This window comes from Cataglyphis hispanica, chromosome 15 (assembly GCF_021464435.1).
Source record: "Cataglyphis hispanica isolate Lineage 1 chromosome 15, ULB_Chis1_1.0, whole genome shotgun sequence".
In the NCBI taxonomy this organism is placed as follows: Eukaryota; Metazoa; Arthropoda; class Insecta; order Hymenoptera; family Formicidae; genus Cataglyphis; species Cataglyphis hispanica.
Genome location: NC_065968.1, coordinates 2,444,562 through 2,469,723, shown reverse-complemented (window position 1 = coordinate 2,469,723; position 25,162 = coordinate 2,444,562). Strand labels below are relative to the sequence as shown.

The window sequence follows — 25,162 nt, the reverse complement described above, 5'->3', positions numbered from 1 at the left end:
TTTATTATAAATTGTAGAATAAAAATTCATGAAAATATGTAAAAAGTGTGTTTGAAAATTGCCACTTGTTTGCTTTTAATTATAGATTTTTTGGATCATTTAACATTATTTTTCAAGAGATTTTTTCCAGCAAAATTATATGATTATCAGTACTTGAGTAACAATCAATTTAAAATACAATAATTTCCACAAACTGAAAAAATACTGTAAATAGCAAAATTACATTTTTTAATTGAAGAAGAAAAATTGTAGAAGAAAAAAAGATTTTGGAGTTCTGTTTTAATGTAATTTCAATTGTGATTGCAAAGATATGTATCAAAGTTAAAAGTTTTGATAAAAATAACATCCTTCAACATTTCCTCTAAGAAATCTTTAATTATTAATTAGTTAAAAGAAATTGTAGTTATATAAAAGAATATTTCGTAATGTTATCTTAAAATATTTTGTCTATAACGTATTAATATATTTACTGCTTTCTCGTATAAAAATCACATGTTATAAGAATTATTATGTACCCATTGATTGTCTCCTTTGTAGTGGTGCTCGACCGAGTTGTGCTGGAGTCGGAGCAAGCATGAACGGGCCTTTATTTGGCCCCATATCATTGCCTTGGCTTTCGTCGAACGTGTATGACTTATTCGATGGCAATTCACTGCTTCCATGATTACTTTGAGATGCATGCGGAGTGTGAGGTGTCGACGGTTGCTTATGTTTCTCATTTGTCGCGGGAAGAACAATATTTACGGTTTCCTTGTTGTCCTCTGTTTTTATGTTACTGACTATAACAAGAAAGAAAAAGCGATGATAAAAGCATCGCATGTGATCAATTGTGTAAAAGTGTTTGCATATATCTTGGAAATAAATTTATATAAATAAAAAATATTACCGTAAAACTGAGCGTGATTCGTAATAGTCTGCTGATTATCATTATTTTCGGATCCGGCGAGGCGAGCAATGGAATGGCCGGTCGCTCGGCCATAAGTTGACGTGGTGGAATTTGTCGAGACAGGGTAAGACTTGCTCACAATCACACTTTGAATCTCCATCTTGTTATTAGAAACTAAATTTTGCACGGGTATAGAGTTGTTGCGACTACCAGCATCTATAAGCGGATTATATATATATATTTGTCGTTTACTTATTATCAAACATTTCAGAAAAAAACATGCGATAACAATTTAGACTCACCAGTGATAGGTATCTGAAATCCACCGTACATGCTGGAGTGTGACGGTGTTGGATTAAGGTACTGCTGCGATCCCTGCTGCGGTTTGGAAACAGCCACCAAATCGTTATCGAGCAATGTTAGAGTGAACGGTGGTTGATGAGGGATAGTTGAAGTAAGGGGGCGAAGAGTAGTGCCTAAAGACTGCAACGGCTGCTGTTGTTTCAACAGCGCCATCACTGGTTTCGATCCAATCTGTTAGTATTGTTAAACTTGTTACTTCATCTCCGAGTCTGTTTGAAAATCTTTATTCGATCTTTATTCGGAACATGCACCACTTTCTTAAGCAAACTATTACATTGAGATAAAGTAACTTTGATATTGTTTAATAAAAAAAAATAAATAAATAAAGATGTTGCATACACATATATAAATATGGAAAATACATAATAAATATAAAAGAGTAAGGCAGCAAAAGAGAAAGGCAGAAGGAGATAAAAATAAATCCATAATATTCTTATTATTCTTGTCTAAATACGAGAAAACATCTAAAGTGAATTTTTTCTCCAATTTTTTTTTTTTTTTTAATTTATCTGAAGTATGAAGAAATGTGTATAAAATTTTGAACTTTTTATAAATTATAGACTATACTTTTTTTGTTCCAAATAACTTGATAACGTGTGATAAAAAGGATAATTATTATTCTCAACAATCTGAATATACATGTATAACAATCCAGTCCATGCAATATTTATAGCAAATGTCTAAACAAATTGCTAAATCACTTATCTGATACTTACGGTATGTAATACCGGAGCTGCTGTAAATTTAGGTACGTTTCGTCCGTTCTCAGTGTGGATGCTTACAAGATTATTTACGCTGTACTGAGTGCTGTACTGCTGTTCACTTTTTACCGGTTCTGGCTTAATAACTTTTGGCGATATTGGCATAGTTATGAAAGCACCACCGGTAGGTTGGAACCCTGACACTCCTGTTGGATTGACAGGACTGTGGTAAGGATACGTACTCGACAAAACTGATACAGTACCGCCTTTATCCATGGAAGTATGATGATATTTTGTTGTAGACTCTATACTTGTTGAGGGTATCCGTGCTACATAAACATTAAGATTCATATTGTTAAATCTCCTATTAATCTCTAGTATTAAGGATCGGCAGGAGAGACAGTAGAGATAGAAATCTCGCGAGTAGCTGTAAATTACGGATTCTGTTGTTTTTTTTTCGTTTTATGGCCAAAATACAAAGAAAATTGCATTATAACAACAATATTCATAATCAGTAGGATCGTAAGATTGGCGCTAAAAAGCGATTTTTTGGAAAAAAAGAATTAAAATAATATTTCATAAGTTGACAAACAAAGTATAGCTCATGGCGAGTTAGATGCAGTTGATTAAGACCTGGATTTTATTTGTTATAAACTTTTTGAAAGTCAAAATGCAAAATCCGGCTCTGTAGCGTCAATTTAAGCTTTGTAAAGAATTTAGCAAAAAAAAATTAGAAGAAGAAATATGAGTTCTTCGAGACAAAATACGAAAAAAACGGATATCACTAGAGCTATATAAAAGGAACAGTGGGGAAGTTTTTTTAATAGTACACTGATCACTTGACAGAGAGATGATCACGCCGTCTTTGTCTCTCTCTTATACCGTGTATGTGTGCAGTATCTATGTGACACACAGTGCACTGAGCATCAGATACAACTACTGATCGCTTGACAAAGAGAGATGATTGCATCATCTTTGTCTCTCTTTCATCGCGTATATGTGTAGCGTCCGTGAAGGCACAAACACCAATATGTTGAGCACACGAATGCGATTGTCGGAGATAATATCAGATAAGTAGCAACAATCGAGTGCTATCCTTGTTCTTTTAACGTATCGCTTTTCGGCCGAGATACGGTCTGAAAATGCTTTCTGGCATCTCGTGTAAAAAGCAATGAATTGCCAAGTCTAATAAGTGCCCGTACTTTACATATTGTATATTAGTTCACTCTGTGAACTATTATTCTACTGTTATTACTTATCATCATACAATTTTTAATCCTATATATAATTATTAGATATTATTGGTACATAATACACACATGTGTGCGTAAGCAAATATAAAATTCATATAAAATGGGCTTGTGAGCTTTGTTGCACGACTTCTTTCTGCCACGAAAGGCTAGAAAGCATTTTCAGGCCGTACCTCGACCGTAAAACGATATGTTAGAGCTAGAAGAACAAGGATCGCATGATTGTCGAGTCTTTTCTATCTTTTCTCTCTGCGGTGCGTCCGCGCGAGCGATGCAATGATGTTTGTATGAATATGGACATACATCTATCGAGACTGAGAATTTGTTTTTCAGTATTGGTAATCCTGAAAACGGAGTTTCACATTGTCACCGTGCGAAGTCCAATATCAATTCAGAGTTCGCCCGTCACTCCTGCCGACCCTTATCTATTATTAATTTTTTTATACACATAAGAGTCACACATTAGTTTATATGTATAATTCAAAAGATACCTTTTATCGGCTTAGGTCTGCAGGTTATTTCCTGTTTAACGTTGATCACTTCCCTCTTTTGACCGCTCACAGGCGAGAATCGCGATTGATTGAAACACTTCTTCTCCGCGTCCTCGTTATCTTGCACGTCATTATCACTGTCTGTTAATTTATCCTTGCACTTTAAATCTATTTCCGGTTGGGGATCTTCGCAAATCACCATCTGATCGTCGTCCGACCCATTTGCATCGTCGTCTTGCTTCATGTCGACTTCGGCGTTTTCAACTTGCAGAGAAATTTCCGAAATTCGATGTTGTGTATGCGACTGATTCATAATCTGTTGGTTTATAATTTCATCAATAAATATTTTTTCTTAGCAAACGTTTCGCAAATAAATAGAATGGAAAAAAATCTTTTTCAAAATATGCTCATTATTTATTTTATGTTTAACTGTATACTGTGAGATATATGTAACGTGATTAAATAAGATTTCGTACCTCAATGTTAGTGGGAACTTCGTTAAATGTATTAGTGATCGGAGTAGATACTTCATCGGCGGACGTGAGCGCCAATGGATCATCCGAGGAAGAACCCTGAAGAGGATCCGTTTCCTCCCCTGTACTATTTAATTTTGTCCTTCCGACTTCGTTTCCTTTGAAGCTAGTCGTCGACGATTTCCGTCTATCCTTGCTACACCACTTCCAGTCCGGATGCGCCTTAAAATGCGCTTCCTTCACTTCCGAGGCGAGCTCGTGATATTTTTGTTTCTCTTCTGGTCCCAACGCATACCACCACTCTCCCAGTATCTTCGACACTGTGCGATTATCTTGATTCGGATGACGTTGATGTACGAGGGCGCGATGTCGTTTCGAAAAAATCATAAAAGCGTTCATGGGCCGTCGTATTCTCTCTTTAGCCTGTAAGAAAATTAATATAAATGTGCGTAACTCCAATAAAAATAAAAAAGAGTACAATTAAATATAGTCTTCCTATATTATTATTATTATTATTATTATTATTATTATTAAATATACTTGAAATATGAATTTAGGACTTCAAAATAAAAATAATTTTTCTCTGGAAATATGCTCGCAAACGCTTTGCTCAAGAGATATTAATTTCCTGATGAGATCCTACACTCATATTTCAAGTTTGACCATTTAACCCAGAAGCACCCTGTGTATATATATATATATATATATATATATATATATATATATATATATACACAGGGTGCTTCTATATATAGTGTAATTGATATAACTGTCGACTAAATATATATATACATACATATATATATATATATATATATATATAATTGAGTATATATATTTTGTCGACAGTTATATCAATTACACTATTTTTTTATTCATTATTCTTAATATCTATCACTAAAATAATAATCACAATAATAGTTCCGGCTAAACCTACTTTCAGCGGAGTCTGTGATTGCAAAGCACTGAGTGATTGACTGCGTCTCTTATTAGCATTGGCTTCCACTTCCGCGGTTGGGGTCGGTTCCGTTTCAAAAACGTCATCGTCTTCCTCTTCAGCAGGTGTTATAGGATCTGAACCAGGGCCAGGGCCGTCTTCAGCAGGTGTGCTCATACCGATTGGAATCGGAGGTGCACTTAAAGGTGGGCTGAGAGCGGAGGGAGGAGGGCTCACCTCTGACTGTTCCAAAACTGCCGTCTGCCAGGAAAAAGCTGCAATGAAGTTAGTGAGTTAGTTGTAATGATTGTGGTTAGTAATGATGATGTATGGGAATAGCAGCCGATATATGTAGTATGTACACAGACATGATGTCTATTAGTCTATGTCTTAAAAAAAAAATAAATAAATAAATTAGTAGTAATGAAATGAAAATTGAAAGAACCGCAATTAATAAAGCATCCATGATAAATAAAGAGAAATTAGTATGTTATATTTTAATGGGATTATTTGAGATTTTTTAATAAACTGCATTTGTATGATGATAAAACGCATATTGTGAATTACGATACAAATGTATCTGATAGAATGGTAATTCCAAACATGAATTAAATATTGAATTGTCCAAAAAGCTTAAACAGATCATCGGTATAATAGAAACCTTTTATCCTGGAATCTCATTGTGGAACTACTTCTGAAACTTCTCGTCAATTTCCATTCTTATTTTGACATATGCGCAAAATAAAAATATCATTGCGCATTATTTTTCACTTTATACATAATTAATGAAAGGAAAATGCAAAAAGAAAATTGCAGAATACAAAGCTATTCCAGATTAAGTAGAAATGGAAAATAGATGCAATAGAGATGATTCTATTAGAAGACTATTGAGACAATATATCGTACAATTTGCTCAAATAAAATCTTCCAATTGTGCAAAAAGATACAGTAAAAAGTTGAAGAAAAAAAAAAAGATAAACAGTATACATATTATATATATACATATATGCCTGCATTAAAAAAAATCTGCATATACTTTTTCAACAATCCAATACCTATGGATATTCTTCCCCAGCATTAAAGTTCAACCATTGAAAATATACTTCATATCAATCATTAAATGATTTAAGAAGTAAAAAAGTTGAGAATGAAGTTTGTTAATTAATTGTGTCTGTTGCAAGATTAACATTGATACATGAGAATAAAATTAAAATTAGTAAATAAACATAAAATATAAAATTACAAATTAAAAATATCTCTTGTTAAAACAATGTTGTCTGTAACATGTGTAAATAACTCTATGTGCAGAAAAGAAATGTGTAATGAATCATATTATGTGTGAAAAAAAGAAATTTTCTTATGATGTTGTCTCTCAGTTTACATTTAAAAGAATAAAACACTTTCTCTCAATAATACTATATATATAATAATATATAAAAATATATATAGTGCATGAAAAAAAATGTATAAAAATTAAAAAAAAAGGAAAATATAAAGAAACATCCAAAACACATATAATAAAGTATCAGTACTAGTAATACACTTGCTTATAACGGATGAATGTCTTTGCATCATATCATATCACCACTGATAAACTGCAACCTACAGCAGTTCCATAAACTCAATATACGTTTCAGTTGTCAGTCAAAACTCAAACCTTTTTTAAGCTTCCAGCTGTGCGCTGCATTGTTCAGTAATGATGGGGTATGGGGCTGGTATGCAGGAGGAACTTCATGGCTGCCATCTGTGAAAGCCTTACCGTTTAGTCAAACTTGCTTGCTACTATCGATTTTATATATTATGACATTTAAATCATCATTAGAAGAACAATTGTAAAATAAAATAAAATAAAATAAAAACAAAAATAATACGACTTCCACAGAAAATGTTACGCTTTAAATAATTTATAAAAAACTGTATATACATAAAAAGAATATATAAGGAAAAAATTAATGACATAAGAAACTTACAGAGGATACCATTGTTTTTCGCATTCTCCTCTCTGGCGGGTTGCGTCTTTGGAGTCTGCTGAACAATTACATGCTGGAAGACACTCGTCGGAGTAGATGGATTAATAGATGTCTCGGTGGTAGAGGTAGTCATTACAGCACTGGTAGGTGGCGGTTGACTTCTCTGCATGTCCATATGCACGGTTGTATGCGCGCCCACTTTATTCATCTAATGACAACAAATGGCATGATCGACTTATCGACATGGTATAGATCTCAGTCGGCTATCTCGTCTATCTATAAATCATTCATTTAGCAATCCCAATGTATCGTCAACTTACAGGTTGCAGAACGGACAGTTTGTCAATGTGGACGGATGAAACAGCGGGTGATTGAGGTGGCTGTTGACACTGCATTTGATGCAACGTAGGTGTCGACAGTTGACCTAAATGGTTCAATGGTATCAAACTCTGCCGATATTTGTCATCCTGATTGCTCATGTGCGTACCCGTCGACGCTGCTGACATGTCCATGCTGTTCTTTATTACAAGATACTTTTTCTCGTGCTGCATTACATAGATCGGCGGGCCCTGGGGCGGCGGTTGTGCGTAATCGACCGGCTGCTCCAGCGGTTTGTTGTGTATAAGCGTCAAATTTTGCGGCATAGGAGTGGCGGATAGAGGCATATGAGGCGAATGCGGTGAGTGTTTTATCAATTGCGGACTTTGTTCAGGCATCTCGGCATGATTGGCGTGAAAATCGTTGGCGCTTGACGTTAGCGCATGCTGTAAGATTATGCTCTGTTGTTGCTGTTGAGCGATCGTTGACGTCACCACCGAGGGATGTCTCGTCGGCGGTGGGCTCTGCTCTGACCATGACAGAGCCAGATTCTGTCCTGGTTGCATGCTGCGATTTACAGGAGAGATTCTTATCACACTCGTTCCTATACTGGTGGGGACGGGAGCTGCTCGATTCGATCTGACTACTCGATTCGGTTCGGGTTTTATCACTTGTTGTGGATATTGAACTAAAAAGTTCGACTGCGTGGGCGAATGCTTCCATTTAGCGCCAGGTGAAATCAGTGGAGTCGCATGATGAGCTGGACTCGAGATAGGCATAAACACATTCTGATTGAGTCCCAATGGTGGCACTGGTGACTGATTTATGCACGGAGATATAGAAGACTGGCCTGTTGGTGACGAGAAAGCTGGCGTAGCCGATCTGGAGCTTCCTAAAGACACTGCAGCGATAACAGAAGACGATTCGCCGAATTATTTTTATATATAAAACTTGTTTTATAACGTGTTTTAGATTATCTTACACAAAAGAGAATAATAATAGATTCCATCTTACATTCAAGATAATTTATACTATATAATAAAACGCTCTGCTATTATTAATAAAAATATAAAAAAAAAAGATTTGAGATGCTTTTACTAAATGTACATATACATATAGATGAGAATATACCCAGCATATTAGCAGCTTCAGTTTCATCTTGATCAAATCTACCAGCTATTCTTCTGTCACCATAGTTTGGCGAAGTATCAGAATCTCTCGACGTCTCTTCACCATCCATTTTACTACTATAAATCAAAAACAGAATCGGTAATTATAAACGAAAAAGAAAATTTTTATATTTAAGCAATATTATAGTGCGTAAATTTAACGTAAGCAAACATTCATACCCAGGAAATGTGTTTGTCGGACCTCTAAGACCAGATCCTTTTAAACTAAGATGACGGGAACAATATCCTCTTCGTTGGCTCTCTTTATTACATTCCTTCTTACTGCAGAGCCTACGCCATTGTTTCCCATTAAATTTCTTTCTAATTCCGCTTGGTGTAACCACTACATCACCCTTTTTATACCTATGTGGCGTTGCCGCCTGAGATCTGTTAAAAAAAAAAAGAGTAAGCTCATGCATGCTATTATTCATTCAGAGTTTCATCGTATTAATAATTTCATCTGATTGAAAATTAATATATTTGATTAATACCTGGGTGTGGCTGCCTGAGAACGAGGCGTTATACTACGTTGTTCAACTAGGCTACTGGTACTTCCCCGACTTTGCATACTGCTTCTTTTGCTGCTTCCTGACAATTTTGCATCTGTCAGTTGAATATATCTGAATTACTATACTATTGTTTTGATTAAAATTCTCTCGATAAAAGCCTTAGATTTTTCTTCATAATATAAAAAGCGCTTCTCTCGAGAAGAATATATACAACAATATTTTATGATACTATAATCTATTTATTATAATAGAAAATAAATCTAATTTTGCGTCATGCGTGAGATATATATTATATATAGCAACTGCTATATTTTAATTTAAACATCTTTAAAAAAAATGGGAACTTTGTGCTATATCTAACCTGCGTCCGAGGGAAATGTAATGTCTTCTCTATCTAAATCATCCTCGCTTTCTAAATCGTCGTACGGCCGGCTGCCGTTGCTTAACGCCGTGGCAGAATGTGCAGAAGTGCCTAAAGTCATGAGGGGGCTGGTACCGGTGGTTCTATAATAACTCGTGTCGTTATGAGTTGACATATGCGACGTGTGATGAGAAGTATGATGGAGCAAAATTGGCACTGCTGTTGGAGCTTCCGTGGTATTGCGATATCCATGATCTATGATAAATTTTCAAAGTAAACCTTAGTTACTACCTACCAAAATATGACTACTAGTATCTCTTTTTCGTAAATATGATTCATTACCAATCGTCTCAACCCTCGAAGGATCGCAATCTTCTAGACCCTCCTCCAACTCGTCGGCCCATGGAGGTTGTACTAGCCGCAGATCCGCACGTTTCACAACATAGCTTTCACTCTGATCGTCTTCCCGCGATATTTTTACAACAAAACGATTAGGCTTCGTTAATATCTTGCACACTGTCCCTTTTACAAACACTTTGGTCACGTCCACGTGACTATTCGCGATCGGACACCTGATGCAAACCTTCGTATCCAAAGTCACCTGTCCCAAGGACGGGCTTGCATCGCCTATCACGTCATATCGTCTCCCGCCCAGAACGTCACTATAACGCACCAATTTCCTCTCGCCATCGAACTCGATGAAAATCTCACCGTGAACAACATTACGTATAACACCCGGATAATAATATGAATCCTTTAAAGCTAACACTCTATGGTCGCGCCATTCACTGAGATCAATAGCAAGTCGAGGACGAGACCGTAAAGGTTCCTCACGAAGAGAATAATCTACCGCTATGCTTTGAGGAGCACCTAACACTACTACCGAATGAGGTGAGGATACCTATAAACACAATATTACAACAAAATGTCACACACATTTTGACTAAAAAAATAATTCAACATATATTATATATCATGTAAGTAAATATATCGCGTATTTATTATTTAGAAATAAATTATACGTATATTATATTAAAGGAATTTTTGTAAAGATCTTGAAACATTTTTTAAATTGCTGTTTGTATACATTTTTTCTTTTTATTAATTAAAGAATAATATAATTTTTTTCACGTGTTTAAATAATTCCCGCAAAATTAATATTTTTATCTGTGAGAAATATCAAAATTTCATCAGAAAACATGTATTTTATCGATATACCTGATAACAATCGGGCTCATGTGGTGATTGCCGGTTGATAATAGGTGGTAAGCTCGATTGTTGACCTAAAGCAGCCGATTGGTTGCCAAGCGGCATTGCCGGTGCGCGTATGTTAATCATGTTGCTGGTGATGTTGCTGGTGACATTACTTGTCTTGTCCATCTCCTCGAGTTCGGATGGATCGAACTTTCGTTTCTTCGGAAGCTTTTTAGCGCTGATAGTTGGGTCCGACGGGTCTCGTTGCGGCGGTACAGGAGGCGGGGGGGGTTGTTCCGGAATAGATTTCTCTTCAATCGAAGCGCCGCCACCACCCCCGCCTGCTCCATATTGTCCGCCACCGAGGCTGTCCCGCTTCTCGTGCATCTCAGGGTGAGCAGTCAGCATTTTGGCCACCTCACGCTGCTCTGAATATTTACATGTGTGTATTATTGTCTTATTAATATTATTTATTGTTAAAAGAGAAGGCTTCCATGACTAAACAAGAAACGGAAGAAATAAAAGGACTCTGCCCAATTTCTTATCGAAGTTGGGCTCCCAGTGGATTGTAGAGCATCAAAACAGGATAAAAAAGTTCCATGAGTTCCAATCTTGTAAAATGAGTCTCCTAAGTGTTTAGAGTGCTAAAGCTCTCCAAAAGTTCGCTATTATAATTATGTACGTACGTATATATAGTCCATACGTTCGCCAGACTTCAATTAGGCAATTAAAACCTTTTGTTTCGTGAATATCTCCCCTCCCCGCCCCTATCGATTAATATATGACTCATGACTGTTCATTCAGAATCCAAATTGGACATAGTTCTTTATCAAATTGGATATAGTTTTTTATCAAATAATAATAGATAAATAATAGTAATAGATAATTTATCGGAGACAGAAGTACATTTATTTTTGGAGCAAGTGATATAATTGAATGGAATTTAGAAAAACAAAAGACATATATATATAAAAAGGTAGAAAAGAGACTCACAGTCCGTACAGTCGAGAGGAGGCTGCGTGCTGAAATGTGGCGAGTTGGGAGGGTGGTGACACCGGCTGGGTGCATACCTCAGCACCCGGCTGTCAGGAACAGGATGCGTCGAGTCTGGGCTCTCTCTTCTCTGTTTCTCTTGCAACGTGGCTGTCGTACCCACTCCCAACTCCAATTCTTCTTTCCAGCCCCAACTGCCGAGCATCCTCCTCCGAAAATTCTCTTTTTAGGCAAACACTCGTCGTCGTCGTCGTCTCCTCTTTAATTGTTTCGCGTCTCCGCTGAATATCCTGAAAGAAAGAAAGAAAGAAAGAAAGGTTTCCGCTAGCTTTAGCTCGATCGTGGACGCAGTCGACTCATCCCTCCCTGCTCATCTCCACCTCTTTGCATCTCGTTTCTTTCTTTTTTTTTCATGCGAACTTTACTTTATGTAACTATGGGATATTTGCTATAGCGGCTTTTGTATATCGAGCCAGGTCAGTCAGTTTGTCTCGGTGAATTTAGAAAGAAAAGGAAGAAAACAGAGAAAAAAAATCGACCTTCTCATCTTTTATATATATATATATATATATATATATATATATATATATATATATATATATATATATTAATATAATATTGTATTAATATTATATTGTTATCTTTTGTAAGAATTATTAAAATAATTTAATAATTTCTTAAAAAAGATAACAATATAAAATGCAACAATATAATTTTATAAATCTTGTAACACTTTTGAAAAAAAATAAAATGTTGAAAGTAAATTTAACAATTAATTATTGTAATATTTATTTTTTTAACGTATATAATCACGTCTATCACATAATCAATGCAATTAATTCAATTGAAAAATATGTAAAAAATTTTAAATTGTAAATGGTAATCAATAAGCAGTATATATATATATATATATATATATATATATATATATATATATACATATATATAAATCGGCCAATCATAGTTCAACATTCTCCTCGATCTTTTATTTCTTGACATTTCTCGGGAACGTTTGATCATAATTGTGATTTGTTTATTGCTATTTTTCTTTAACTTTTACGCATTCTTTTATTATATTATCTAAATTAAAATAAAAAAAAAAAACGAAAAAAATACACATGAAAAGAAATAGTGGATAATATCATTATTGATATAAAACACAGAAAAAAAACAATCCGGGCGAAATGATTAGGCAAGCTCGTGAATTAAAATCAAATAAAAAAAAACAATTTACATATGTTATTTTATTACAAAACGAATAAATGACTTACTGCATTAGAATAGTAACAGATCGTGTAAATGAAATTAATCAAGCATAAACAAGTTGTAAGAATTTTACATGGAACCATTAAAAATCGTAAATAAAAGAAGAGCACGCTTGAAACGCGATAAGAAAGGTGATAAAGCCATGAGAAAAACGAAGAAGTGAAGAAAGACTCGAGACGAAGTGAGAAGATCGCGATCGCTGATCGAAAATCAACGCGTAAGTGCAGTTAAGAGTATGTCTGCTTTCGACTATTAGAGATAGTCGGTTATTAAAACTAGAAAATTATTCAAATATTTGTAAAATAAGAATCGAGGAATTTCTAAATTTTCCTACAACTGCGGATGACATATGATAAAACTTTATAGAGTTATCAGCATGTTTGTGCACGATCTTGATTGGACCAGCAAAGATCAATTTTGTAATTAATAAAATGCATCGATAAAATTTCCTCATTTATTTTCCTGCCTGCAGCTTATTGTTAATTTGCTAAAACCTCCTAAAAATCATCAGTTGCTCAAGAATTATAAATATTTCGAAATTTTTGTCGGATTGACTTTAAATCGATGACGAAATAATTATAATGAAAAAAATATCCAGTGACTTTGTATTTAATAATACTTTTGATAATATATTTTTTATATTATAAAAAAAGATACGTTATCTCTCTAATTATACTGGCAGGATTAAAAAAAAAATAGATTGTACGACTAAAGATCGAAGAAACGGATTATATCAAAATACATTTTATGGCACAAAAACTAAGACTTTTTTGCGCACTTTTAGTCTTTCCGAACAACCTTTTATTCCTCTGTTTCTTTTTCTCCTATGTATGTCCGATAGATGGTAGAGATTATAAGAAGGAATGTATCACACGCACAAAATATGTTGTTTGCTACTTCAAATTTGTGCGTGGGTGTGTATGATTCATGATTCGCCATTTCACTTATCTATAATATACAGAGCGTCCCAAAATTAAATGTCAAAATTTTGGAAGGGTGTGGGAAATCGATAAACTAAGAAAAAAATCCTTTAGAAATTTGCTCGTTTTTACTTTGTTTTAAAGAAAATCGCAAAAAAAAATTTTTTCACCAAAAAACAAAATACTAAATTTATTAGGTTTATCGAAAAGTACTATGAGATAAAAGTTATCAAAGAATTTGTCGGAATTAATATTGTTTTAAGTTTCGAAGTGAAAATTGTTTTGTTTCTATTTTTGCGATTTTTTTTCAAAACGAAGCCAAAAAAGGATTTTTTTTCCTTAGTTTATCGATCCCCTACACGAAATTTTGACATCTAATTTCAGGACACCCTGTATATCCAAAAGATCCGTTCGCTACTTCCTATGTGTACGTGCCATCTACGTCTCCCCATTTCTTTTTACGAAACTTTCAAACTGTGTCGCACTAATTCTTAATCTTTCTATGCTCACCCGTGTAGAAAAAGCCCACTAATCTTTTAAAAGGCATACGGCAAAGGATACAATTCTGAAACTTGCCTATGAGTGCCCTTGACTATGAGTCGGTCGCTCCTACACAGAGCCCCATGTCATCCCATACAAATACATGTGCGTTATACGCTAAAGTCCGAAATCGATCGATATTTTCAAAAATATTGAAAAATAATGAATTCCTTTTGGAAAATCTGGGGATAAGAATAAGGATGAGAAACCGATCGACGTAGAATATCGATTAAAGCTTTTATTTTAAACCACAATTGTCCTCAATATTTCGTTGCATCAAAACTTTATATTTTACATCTCATAATGCGAATTGTTATTAATTTTATATTTTATAATATGTTAATAATCAAGATTTATTTTATATTCCATGATACATATAAGCAGTTATAGTTAATGTATGCATCATATTTCACCGAGGGGTTGGTCACTGAGGTAATTTTTGTACAAGAACTAGTTCAGCAGCAATCCAAAGAAAATTTTGGGTAATCCAATGTAATTTTTGGTAATTTTAAATAATCTTTAGCATTCTCAGGTAATCTTGGGTAATCTAATAAGAAATTTAAGTAATCTAAGGGTAATATCAAATAATCTGTAGGTAATTCTAGGTATTTTTAAGGTAATCTTGAGGTAATCTAAGGTAATCTTTAATTTTACGGATCTTATTAAGTAAAATAATTTAACGGACCTTAATAAAGTTGGCATGAACAACATTCCTGTATTGGAAAAATATTAATTGTTTTCCTAAATTTTGGGAAGAAATTCTGTGAAATATATTAATTTAGATAATGATGAGGATGATAATTTAATTTCAAATTTTGAATCAGAATTAGATTTGCTACAAAAGAAGTTGAGTCAATATTAGAAACAAAATTACAAACTGATTTGGCCTCTGAAACTCATAATTTTGATGATAATTAATTGGACGATGACCTTGTTTAAAAGATTATGTTAATGATCCAGAATTTATTAAAAAAAAGATAATGTAGAGAGGTCGCCCTTTGTAAAATTAATTCTAGCAAACCAGACAAAAATAGTTAAAAAATCATCTCTTTGCTGGTTATTTAATAATAATAAAAAATTAAGCAATGACAGATTATTGCGTGACAGACAAAATCCCACGAGTTCTCACATTACTATTAGTTTTTTTTTTTTTTTTAATATTTTTCATTTTATATAAAATACCTATTAATATTTATATTCAATTATATATTGTTAGTATTAAAAAATTTCAATTACGAGTAGTCGAACTTGTTACTATGTATATTCAATATATATATATATATAATAGAAATATTAAAAAGTGCAATTCTCTTCATTGCAACTAAAATAGGCAAAAAAAAAAAAAAATGAAAACACCTTATATTTTGCTAGTCATGGGTCAATATCATCACTGTAATTATAATGCTGTGTACATCAATTATATTCGGCTGTAAAGAAGAGTTCCGACTGATTTATTAAGAATCGTGAATTGCATACATATATACTATTCGGTAAAAATATACAATATTTCCTGCACTCTGACAGTTTGTCAGGTTTGCTTTTTGGAAATTCGAGATGAAAAGAATAAAAAAACACAAGGAAAACACCACTAGAGTTTCTGCGACATAGCAAAAAGAAAATGGCCAATAAATCCCATCCCCTGTACCACCTGCAATTCCCTTGTTCATTTTAAATGGAGTTCTAGAAAATCTTTCCCTCTCTTTTCTAACCGATATCTGCGTGTCGAGGAAATCTTTTTGTCCTTAAAATAGAATAGACATTCGGTACTGTGTAAATAATCTATCGGTCAAGCGATATCCCATACTAACGGATTGTGAATCCGACTCAAAAGAGATTCAAGGGTTTGACACTCTTCGGCAGGGTAGCAGGTAATTGTCAGCGATGATGGTGTTAATCTTACTACTCGCGGCAGGTAAAAGTTTTTTTTTTTCAACCGTAAACAATTGTGCTTCTTAACGTTCAGGTATTACTGGTTTATCACTTCCTGCACTTCCGGCTACGCCATAAGGAAATCATGCTGTCCATAATCCAAATTTTATTAAATTTTATATTGACTTGTGATTTGTGGCAAAAATATGTTTTCTCCATGCTTCATCTACAATATTGTTTATTCATTCAGTAGATGCATTTGCAACAATCCATAAGTCCATTTTATACGGAATGTAAAATATTTATAACAATATTAATTTATAATTATAATAATATTAATAATGTTAATAATTCTCAATTTTTTTACACTGAAGAGAATTCAGATTGAGACAGAAACGTTTACTAAATTATTATTTAATTGAACTTTTATTTTTCTGATTTTTATTTTTGCAATTTGTATTATTTATAATTATGTATGATTTAATTAATTTATTTATTTCTAATTAAATGTTTGTCTAATTGTCAATGCGAGAAAAAATTTCTTTATAAGAACATTAGTTATTTGCTCCTTCATTCCGATTATAAAATTGTTATTTATCCTGCAGCTGTTTAGATTGTTTTGTTTATATTAATAATTTTTATATGATAAAAGCATAATTTCTATACGCATATAAATATAAATTGTGATCGACTACATTTTAAAAAATTTAACGCGTGTAAACTTTTTAAAAAATTGATTCTTAAAAATCACTATTTATATATTTACTTCAACACTATTCAAGTGCACGAAAACGATAATGAATCAAATAATACACTTAGTGATAAATGCATAATAAAAAATATCGATACAATTTCATGAATTAAATCGTAATTTTATACGATACGACGTGTGCGTAATCACATTTCACAATGCACTGAAAATGCAGGAAAATGTCTACTCAAATATTGTAAAAAAATTCCATGAATATTCCCTGATCTTCCAAATATTTTTGTTCAAAATTCCAGGTAAAGAAAATATTTTGAAGATTTTTTTTGATGACATTTTCATAAAATAAGTTTTTTTTTATTATACGCGTTTTCTAGTACTACTTATTCATACGAAAGAAAAACATAAAGCCACTTAAAGTTTCAAGTGCTACATTTACAAATGTGAAACTGAAAAAAGCTGAATAGTTTCTTTCGTTAAGATCAAAATTTTTAACTTGTATTAAATTTTCATTTTTTGTCACTACAAATTAAAATAAAGAACATATATATTCAATATTTTGTTAAGACATTAAATATATAAATAGAGATAGAAGTTTGTTTATAATACATTCTGAACACATTATTCACAATTTGGCTTATCGGCGGATTGGAAATTGCTTACAATATAATAGCAAAATTATTAAAATAAAAATTTTTGAAAAAATTCATTGTATTCCAATGAAATTCCATGATAATTCCTTTATTTTTCCAGATGCAAAAAAAAAAATTCCCTGAGAATTCCGGGTTTTCCAGGCCTTTTCAGGAAGTGGACATGTTGAAATATGTAATATATATATGTGTGTGTGTGTGTGTGTGTTCCTCACCAAAGCTAGTAAAAGTTTTTGTATAATCCAGGCATTGCAGCATGCGTGAACAAATCGCGCCTACATAAATACGGTGCGACTTCCGGCGTATACCGTAGATAATGATATCGTTAGAATGTACGACTCGTTAAAAAGTTGCAGACACCATTCACGTGAACGCTGCTTTGCATACAATTATTGGTAAGATTTTTCTCGATTTTATCTTCAAAGAGTTTAGTTAAAAAAAAATTTAGTTAAAAGATACACATAATTCTGACAAATAATTTATGTTAATAAACTATACAAACAATATTTTTCTTAACAAAAATTTGATCTAAAGTTGAATTAGTGAGCTATTCAACTAAAAACATAATTTAATTTTCAAAATAAATTGTAACATTTACAAGTGAGAAAGAAAGCGAGTAAAAGGAGATTATAATTTTTAATAAATACCAAGTCAATTTTACACTTGAAAAATTTACGAATTGTAAATTTTGAAAAGAAGAAAATATAAAAAAAATCAATCTATTAAAAATATAAAATGTATTAAACGACAAATTAATACAATTTACAATATAGTACGTATACTCTATTTATTGGAAATAGATCCAAAAAAGTTTATTTTATTTATCATGCATTACTAATATTTCACTACGTACATTAATATTTAAAATTATTATAATTTATATTTTAGAACTTTTACACACATAATGGCACACAACTATGCATATAAAGTGATTACATATTCTAACATTATAGCAATAATAATTATAAAAATGAAAATCTCAAACATAATTATTTTATTACGCAAAATTTTATAGTTATAGATACTAAACACTTTTCTCTCTGTATCTTATATGCTTTCTTCACGCGGGATAAGGATACTTCAGTAGAGCGTCACTATAGGAAAAGTGATCTGTTAGAGGCGCATCAAGTGACATTTATAGCGATTTAAACTAAGCATCGATGAATTTCCAAGTTCATTATGGCGTGACATTGCCCTTTAACGTTCCATCGTCACGTATACGCATGATATTGCATGTGTTACTCTCTACGTATGTACTCGCTTTAGTGTACGCGACATCGCGCGATCTTTGCGCGCCGGAATATAATAAATATTTAATTATTATTAAAAACTATATATTTACAAACATTATCCTATATAAAATATCGAATATAATTATTTTGTTATAAATTTTTATTTTAAAATTCAGTGATTATTGTGTCATATCGTTTACTAAATAAGGGAGTTATACAAATGCGCGTACGATTAAGATTATTTCCATGTAAATAACAGAAATATTTTAAGAATCACGTTTTACTCGTGTAACAGCAATGAATTTTATATCAATCAATCCATTCTATTTATTCTACATACAAGATGACAAAAGATTAATTTCAACATCTTGCAGCAAAATTTAATCACGATTCAATGATGATTCGATACTTGTAATTGTCAGTGTGTCTATTCGAAGCTTGAAAAAAATTCTTTGAGCATTTCCTGATTTTTCAGATAATTTGTTCAAAATTTCAAGTAAAATTAGAGAATTTTTTTTTAAATTTTCCTTGATTGCATTTTCTAATTCTTTTCACTCATGCAAAGAAAGAGTAAGTCACTTAAATTTTAAATATTAAATTTAAATATAAATATAATAACTATAAGAACAAAATGATCAAAGAAAGAATTTTTGAAAAAATTCTCTGAGTTCGAATAAAATTCCACGAGATTTCCCTGATTTTTCAAGGTAAAAATGAAATCCCTAACAATTTTAGGTTTTCTAGGTTTTTTTTCTCTAGAAAGTAGACACCCTGAATTATTGATCACATATGCAATCATCATTGATTTTTCGGCAATACCGAATGGTTGAAAATGAAAACGATCATCTCCCGACAATAGTCATTACGGAAGGGGAGAGTGCATTCGAGCCGCGGCTACACGCGAGGTGGTCGCAAATTATTTACTCGGTTCGTCTTACTGTGACGAGTATATGCGCGTGCGCGCGCATACACACACACACAAATACATGCACACACTATTAGCGTAAACGCGGAGACTGTTAAGGGCCGCTTCACAGCACACAAATCGCAATCGAGAGTTGCACGCAAGTCTCTTCCATAAACAGATTGACCGATGCCCAGCAGTAGCACAGCAGTATACACCGTCATGACGTCATATTTTGTAATTAAACAAGAGAAAGAGAGAGAGAGAGAGAAAGCGCACAAACATCGACCGAGCGTGTCGAGTTGTGTGTGCGTGTTACACGGCTGATGTATATTTCTCGCGTAGCATACCGGGTGTGTCCGATGAAATTGATACGATTCTTGAAGGAAATTGTATTTGAACAATTTTTGCTTGTAATAAAAACTTCATAGTATTAAATTATGATTTATCATAAATTAAATTTAAAAAAAATTAAATTAAATCTTAACGTCGAGAATTTCCATATACTTAAAAAAAAATAGCGTAAAAAAAAAAATATAGTTTTCTACGATAAACATATCTTTACAATGTAAGAAAATATTTGTCTACATTTACAATTATCTCGATAATCAAAATTTTTGTTAAAAATAAGATGAAAGATTAAAAAAAAAAAAAAAAAAAGTAAAAAACTTGATCTCTAAACCGTTCATAAGAACAAATAATAGCGTTATCCTTGTGAGACATAATAAAGCGCAATTGCATATAGAGGAGCATTGCAAGCACACGAGCGAAAGTTCGCGTGTAACGGGTTTCAAAATAGTGAAACATATTGGATGCACGTGGTTTAACGCCCAGGATAATAATGCTCTATGAAGAAATAAGGTTCACATGCTCGCGCAACAATCATGGATGCACCGAAGAGTAACGCTCGCATTGCTTCGAGATGCAATTCAAATTGGCAAAAAAATTTCTCCATATTGTTTAAAAATACACAACAAATATTTACGACATATCAAAGAAGTATCAAATATACACTGTAAGAAAAACTCCAAACAAAGTGTTTTTTTGCAGACACGCTATCTGAATTCTTAGGCAATTTTTTAGTTTATATGGAATAATATTAAACCAACAATTTTAAATAAAAATAAAATTCCATATCGTCATGTTGGTTCGTTTAATGCCAATTGTTTAATCAATTCTTTCTTATTGGTACATATGTTTCTCATATATCATATTTATAAAATATTATGTACATAATTAGAAAAATTGCTATAATTATTATAAAGTCAAATTAAATTAAGCTCATTATATTAATATAAATCAACTATATTCTTTCGTCTTTCCATATCCGTCTAATAGTATTATATTTTATAGAGCATTATTACATTAAATTAGAATAATCGATAAATTTGATTTGTTAAAATTTGTTTCATTCAATCTGTAAATTGGTTATATGGCGTTTTCGTTACCGATGACGCGGATTTACGCGTGACACGCTAAACCCACGTGTGCTGCAACACGTACATAACTGCACAGACGCAGCATTACGACCAAGCGCGAACGCGTATTATATACACCTGTACATGCATGCTGATCGCAAAAAGATAGAGTGAAAAAGAGGAGAGAACAAGAAAGAAAGAAAAGAAGGGAAGAAGGAAGTCGTATATGTAATATGTCAGAACTTAAAAAAATAGAAAAAAAATAAAAACTTAAAACGATAAGAAATTCGGTAAAATCTGTTTTTACTCTCCAAAAATGGGTTTTTTATCTCATTAATTACTCAGAATGTCCATTTTCAAAAATTTATAGAAAAAATCGAATTTTGATGCTTATTTATTAACTTTTGATGCATGATTTTGAAAATGAGCATCAAATTTATTAAAATTAAGAATCAGATGTGTTATTCTCTCATTCTGATCCACAAAATAACAAAAATAACAAAAGTTTAACTATGCTTGAGAGAATTTTCTTCTAACTTTTATGAAACTTTAAAAATAAAAAACATTAAAAAATACCATTGAATTATAAAAATCAAAATTAATCTGTTTAAAAATATTCCAATTCAATTGATTAAACAAATGCGAAGTAGTATCAGCTCAGTTACATCCATTAAAATTGATTACTGATTCAATAAATAAAATTGATTTAATTCCCATACCATCTTTTGTTCGAAGAAAACTGGCATTATCTTTCAAATTTACTCACAAAACAATTCTTCATCCAAAAATACCGGTTTCTTATCCGATTTTTAAAAAACTTGGTTCTTTTAATCTCAAAATATCACATACACACATATGCGCGCGCGCATTTAATATCATCAAAAGTTGGATTGTAAAGTTAGATCACGAAAGTTCACAAATTTAGAGAATAAAGAAAAGAGAGTAATGTCGCATGAAAGGTAATTCTTCCGTAACAAAAAATAAATAAATAAAAGAAAAGAAATCCCCCTATTTTAAAAATGTTTGTGCACAAAAGAAAATTATAGATTAAAAATTTCAAATGAATTTAAATAAAATAAAAATAAGCCGCGATTCCTCTGGCTTTGAATTCAACGATTATTTAATTGCGAAGCGTAAATTTTATGCTGAATAAGTATGATAAAAAATGCAGCAGGATCCGTTTTGTTATATTTGCCGCAAAACGCTTTTGACATTTAATCTTTTTTTCACGATACTTTTGAACACATTATACAATTATATAAGATAATGGAAGTAACGTTTTGATATTCCATTTATCTTATTGAGATATTATTTGTATACATATAGGTATATACGTTAAATTTTATAATTTTAATAATCACGAGCTATGCGATAGTCGTATTGATAAAAAAAAAAAAAGATTCGAAAAGAATTATTTCGAAAAAGATTAAATCGCGTTTATTTGAAACAAAGACCGCGACAATGGACTGATCATGGGCATTAACCAATAGCAAATATACATAATATGACATCAACGAACGCTGTTCCAGCCATAAATCTTGCATCTTCCTGATTAATTTCGCTCATTGATAATTTCAGAGCTAATCGAATAATGAATCAGAAGTATTCAGAAGATCTCCAAATCCTCTCCCCCACCCCGCAAAAAAAGAACAGGCTCGTTATATATTTAAATCGTTGATAACGATGCTCAGTACATACGATAACAATTATCATACATGTGTAAATCTTCGTAAAATACGAATCGAAACGCGTAGACGCAGAAAGAAGAGTAAAACGGAATCACGGAGATTGTTATATTACAGTCCAACATAAACAATGTGTCAAAGTATATACATCTATGTACGAAGAAGAGAGATATTTTAGACATATCGGCGTACGATAACGCAATCAATATAAAGCATGCATCATCGCGCGAATCCGCGCCTGTAAAATCATTTTCGTAAAATCAATTTGTCTCATTTTACGCTTGCTCGCTCGCTAATCCAAAACATTTGGAATGATAAAAAAGACATAAAAAAGTGCGCTATATCTTTTTGTCTTATAAATCACAAAGCATAGATTTTTCATTTAATATAAAAATTAAATTTAACGAATAAGTTGTCATTAAATTCAAAATTAAAATAGGTAAGAGAATTATATGCTGATAAAAAATTCTATAATATAAAGAATATTGTAAGATTACGTTATCAAAAAAACGGCACGCTTCTCACACTATCTGTATTTCAATGTTAACACTCTTGCAGCTCTAGATCATAGATTGCGACTAAATCGCTTGGATTACGCAACATTGGTTTACTGTTTAAAAATCGAAGCAAATATGGCAAGTTTAGTCATAAATTCGTATCGATAATACGTAACGATTGATAAACGTCGTTCATTTTGTGACAGAATCTTGGTAAATGTCCTCTTTTTCGCGCGATTAAATTTATAGATAGATAACAAATTCTTACCATCTCCTTTCAATCCTTCAATTGTGCACGTATACGTACATGTGCATAGAGAAAAAAGTTTCTTTGCATTTAATAAATTTTGTTGGAACCAAAAAAAAATATAATGCTTCGAATGATCCAACCATACTGATGTTCAAATATGATTGTTTGATTTTTAAATAATATATTTGTTTACTTTAAATAAAATATTTTTTCAATGAATTTAACTTTTTTCAGTTAAGCAGTTATATTATTCTTTCAATTAATATCTTTTTTTATTTAAAAAATTCATTATGTTGCTCTTAATAATTTAAATAAAGCTTACAATAAACTAGATAAAATTAAATTGCAATAAAATGTTACTGCATCTTTGTAATGAAATTTTCTTCTTAGGCCGTAGCATGGCCTTAGCATAAAAAAAAAAACTTTACTTATTCGGAATTTCTGTCCGAATAAATGAATATCAGGCATTTATCTGTCCAATTTTCTGTCCTGTATATATATATATATATATATATATAGTTATCTATCCCTCCCGATTTGATCATTTTGGCTTATTTGTTTTAAATATTTTTATTCATCCACAAAATTTAAATTTCATCGCCAATATTTATATATTTTCCTTTCATACAATCTCTATTTAAACTTTCTGTTACAATCATATTATTTTTATGTAACAAATAAGCCTCTGATCAAAATATTTAAGTGAAACTATGACGATTATGATTCAAACAGATCAATGAACTTAACGAATCAATATATATCGGATCTCGTGCTAGAGTTGGCGCCAGAAAGTGAAAAAGAAGAAGAAGAAGAAGAAGAAGAAGAATTAGAGGAGAATGGGGTTACGGAAGAGATGAGTTACAGATATGCACACACGCGCGGTGTCATATAATCTTATCGTCGATCGCAAGTCGATTCAACTTTGAACTTTTCGTTTTCAGACGAAAATATTCGCGGATTTTCGGTTATCGAAAGTGGCACGACTTGAACGCGCATATATAACGTAATGATGATATTTTCGCAAAAACTATTTTTCATTCCCTCGAAATTATCCGTTAAAAAAAAATGGTGAATAAAGATGATTATCCATTTTAAGCGTCAGTTAATCTTTATCTTTATACTCTCGCGCGATTAGTATCTATACAAAAATAATTTGTTAAACTGTATGATTGTAACTTGAATTACGCAATAATGTGCCTTTAATATTTTGTACCATTACAAAATTTAATAGAGGAATGTTTTGTTTTAATATAAATATATATGTCAAGCTCTGTCAAAGAGAATTTACTTTGTAATATACAGGGTGTCCCAGAAATAAACCAACAAACTTAAGATGGATTATAAAGAACATTAAAACAAGCCAATTTTGTCAATAAACTCGTGTCCGCAAATGAGTCGTTTTGGCTAAACTAAAGAATCAAAGACTAACAAAAGCAAAAATCTTTAAAAAAAAATTATTTTCTCAAAATTATATTAAAATAGTTGAAGGTGTTTTTATCGTAAAATTTTTGTATAAAATATTTTTTGATATCTCACATATAATTTTCGAGATATATCGAGAAAAGCAAAAAAGCGCTTTAGATATAAGGGATAATTTCATCCTTTAGAAT

At 32.1% G+C, this 25,162-nt stretch overlaps 1 protein-coding gene across 6 annotated transcripts in view; it reads right to left on the bottom strand.

The window, feature by feature from the left end:
* LOC126854987 (protein capicua homolog) overlaps positions 1-25,162 on the bottom strand; it is a 52,234-nt gene that overhangs the window by 4,640 nt on the left and 22,432 nt on the right. For 4 of the 6 annotated variants that reach the window (XM_050602230.1, XM_050602231.1, XM_050602233.1 and 1 more), the window contains 17 exons: positions 11,616-11,905; positions 10,647-11,045; positions 9,771-10,329; positions 9,429-9,683; positions 9,050-9,161; positions 8,739-8,945; positions 8,521-8,636; positions 7,392-8,290; positions 7,072-7,279; positions 6,759-6,845; positions 5,102-5,376; positions 4,168-4,587; positions 3,692-4,007; positions 1,966-2,279; positions 1,189-1,420; positions 887-1,102; positions 516-779 (listed from right to left, as the gene is read on the bottom strand). In XM_050602230.1, the coding sequence (XP_050458187.1) occupies positions 516-779; positions 887-1,102; positions 1,189-1,420; positions 1,966-2,279; positions 3,692-4,007; positions 4,168-4,587; positions 5,102-5,376; positions 6,759-6,845; positions 7,072-7,279; positions 7,392-8,290; positions 8,521-8,636; positions 8,739-8,945; positions 9,050-9,161; positions 9,429-9,683; positions 9,771-10,329; positions 10,647-11,045; positions 11,616-11,690 (4,954 nt within the window). In that variant the 5' untranslated portion in view covers positions 11,691-11,905. Of the gene's footprint in view, positions 1-515; positions 780-886; positions 1,103-1,188; positions 1,421-1,965; positions 2,280-3,691; positions 4,008-4,167; positions 4,588-5,101; positions 5,377-6,758; positions 6,846-7,071; positions 7,280-7,391; positions 8,291-8,520; positions 8,637-8,738; positions 8,946-9,049; positions 9,162-9,428; positions 9,684-9,770; positions 10,330-10,646; positions 11,051-11,615; positions 11,906-25,162 lie in introns of all 6 variants that reach the window. The other 2 variants (XM_050602234.1, XM_050602235.1) reach the window with 2 other exon arrangements.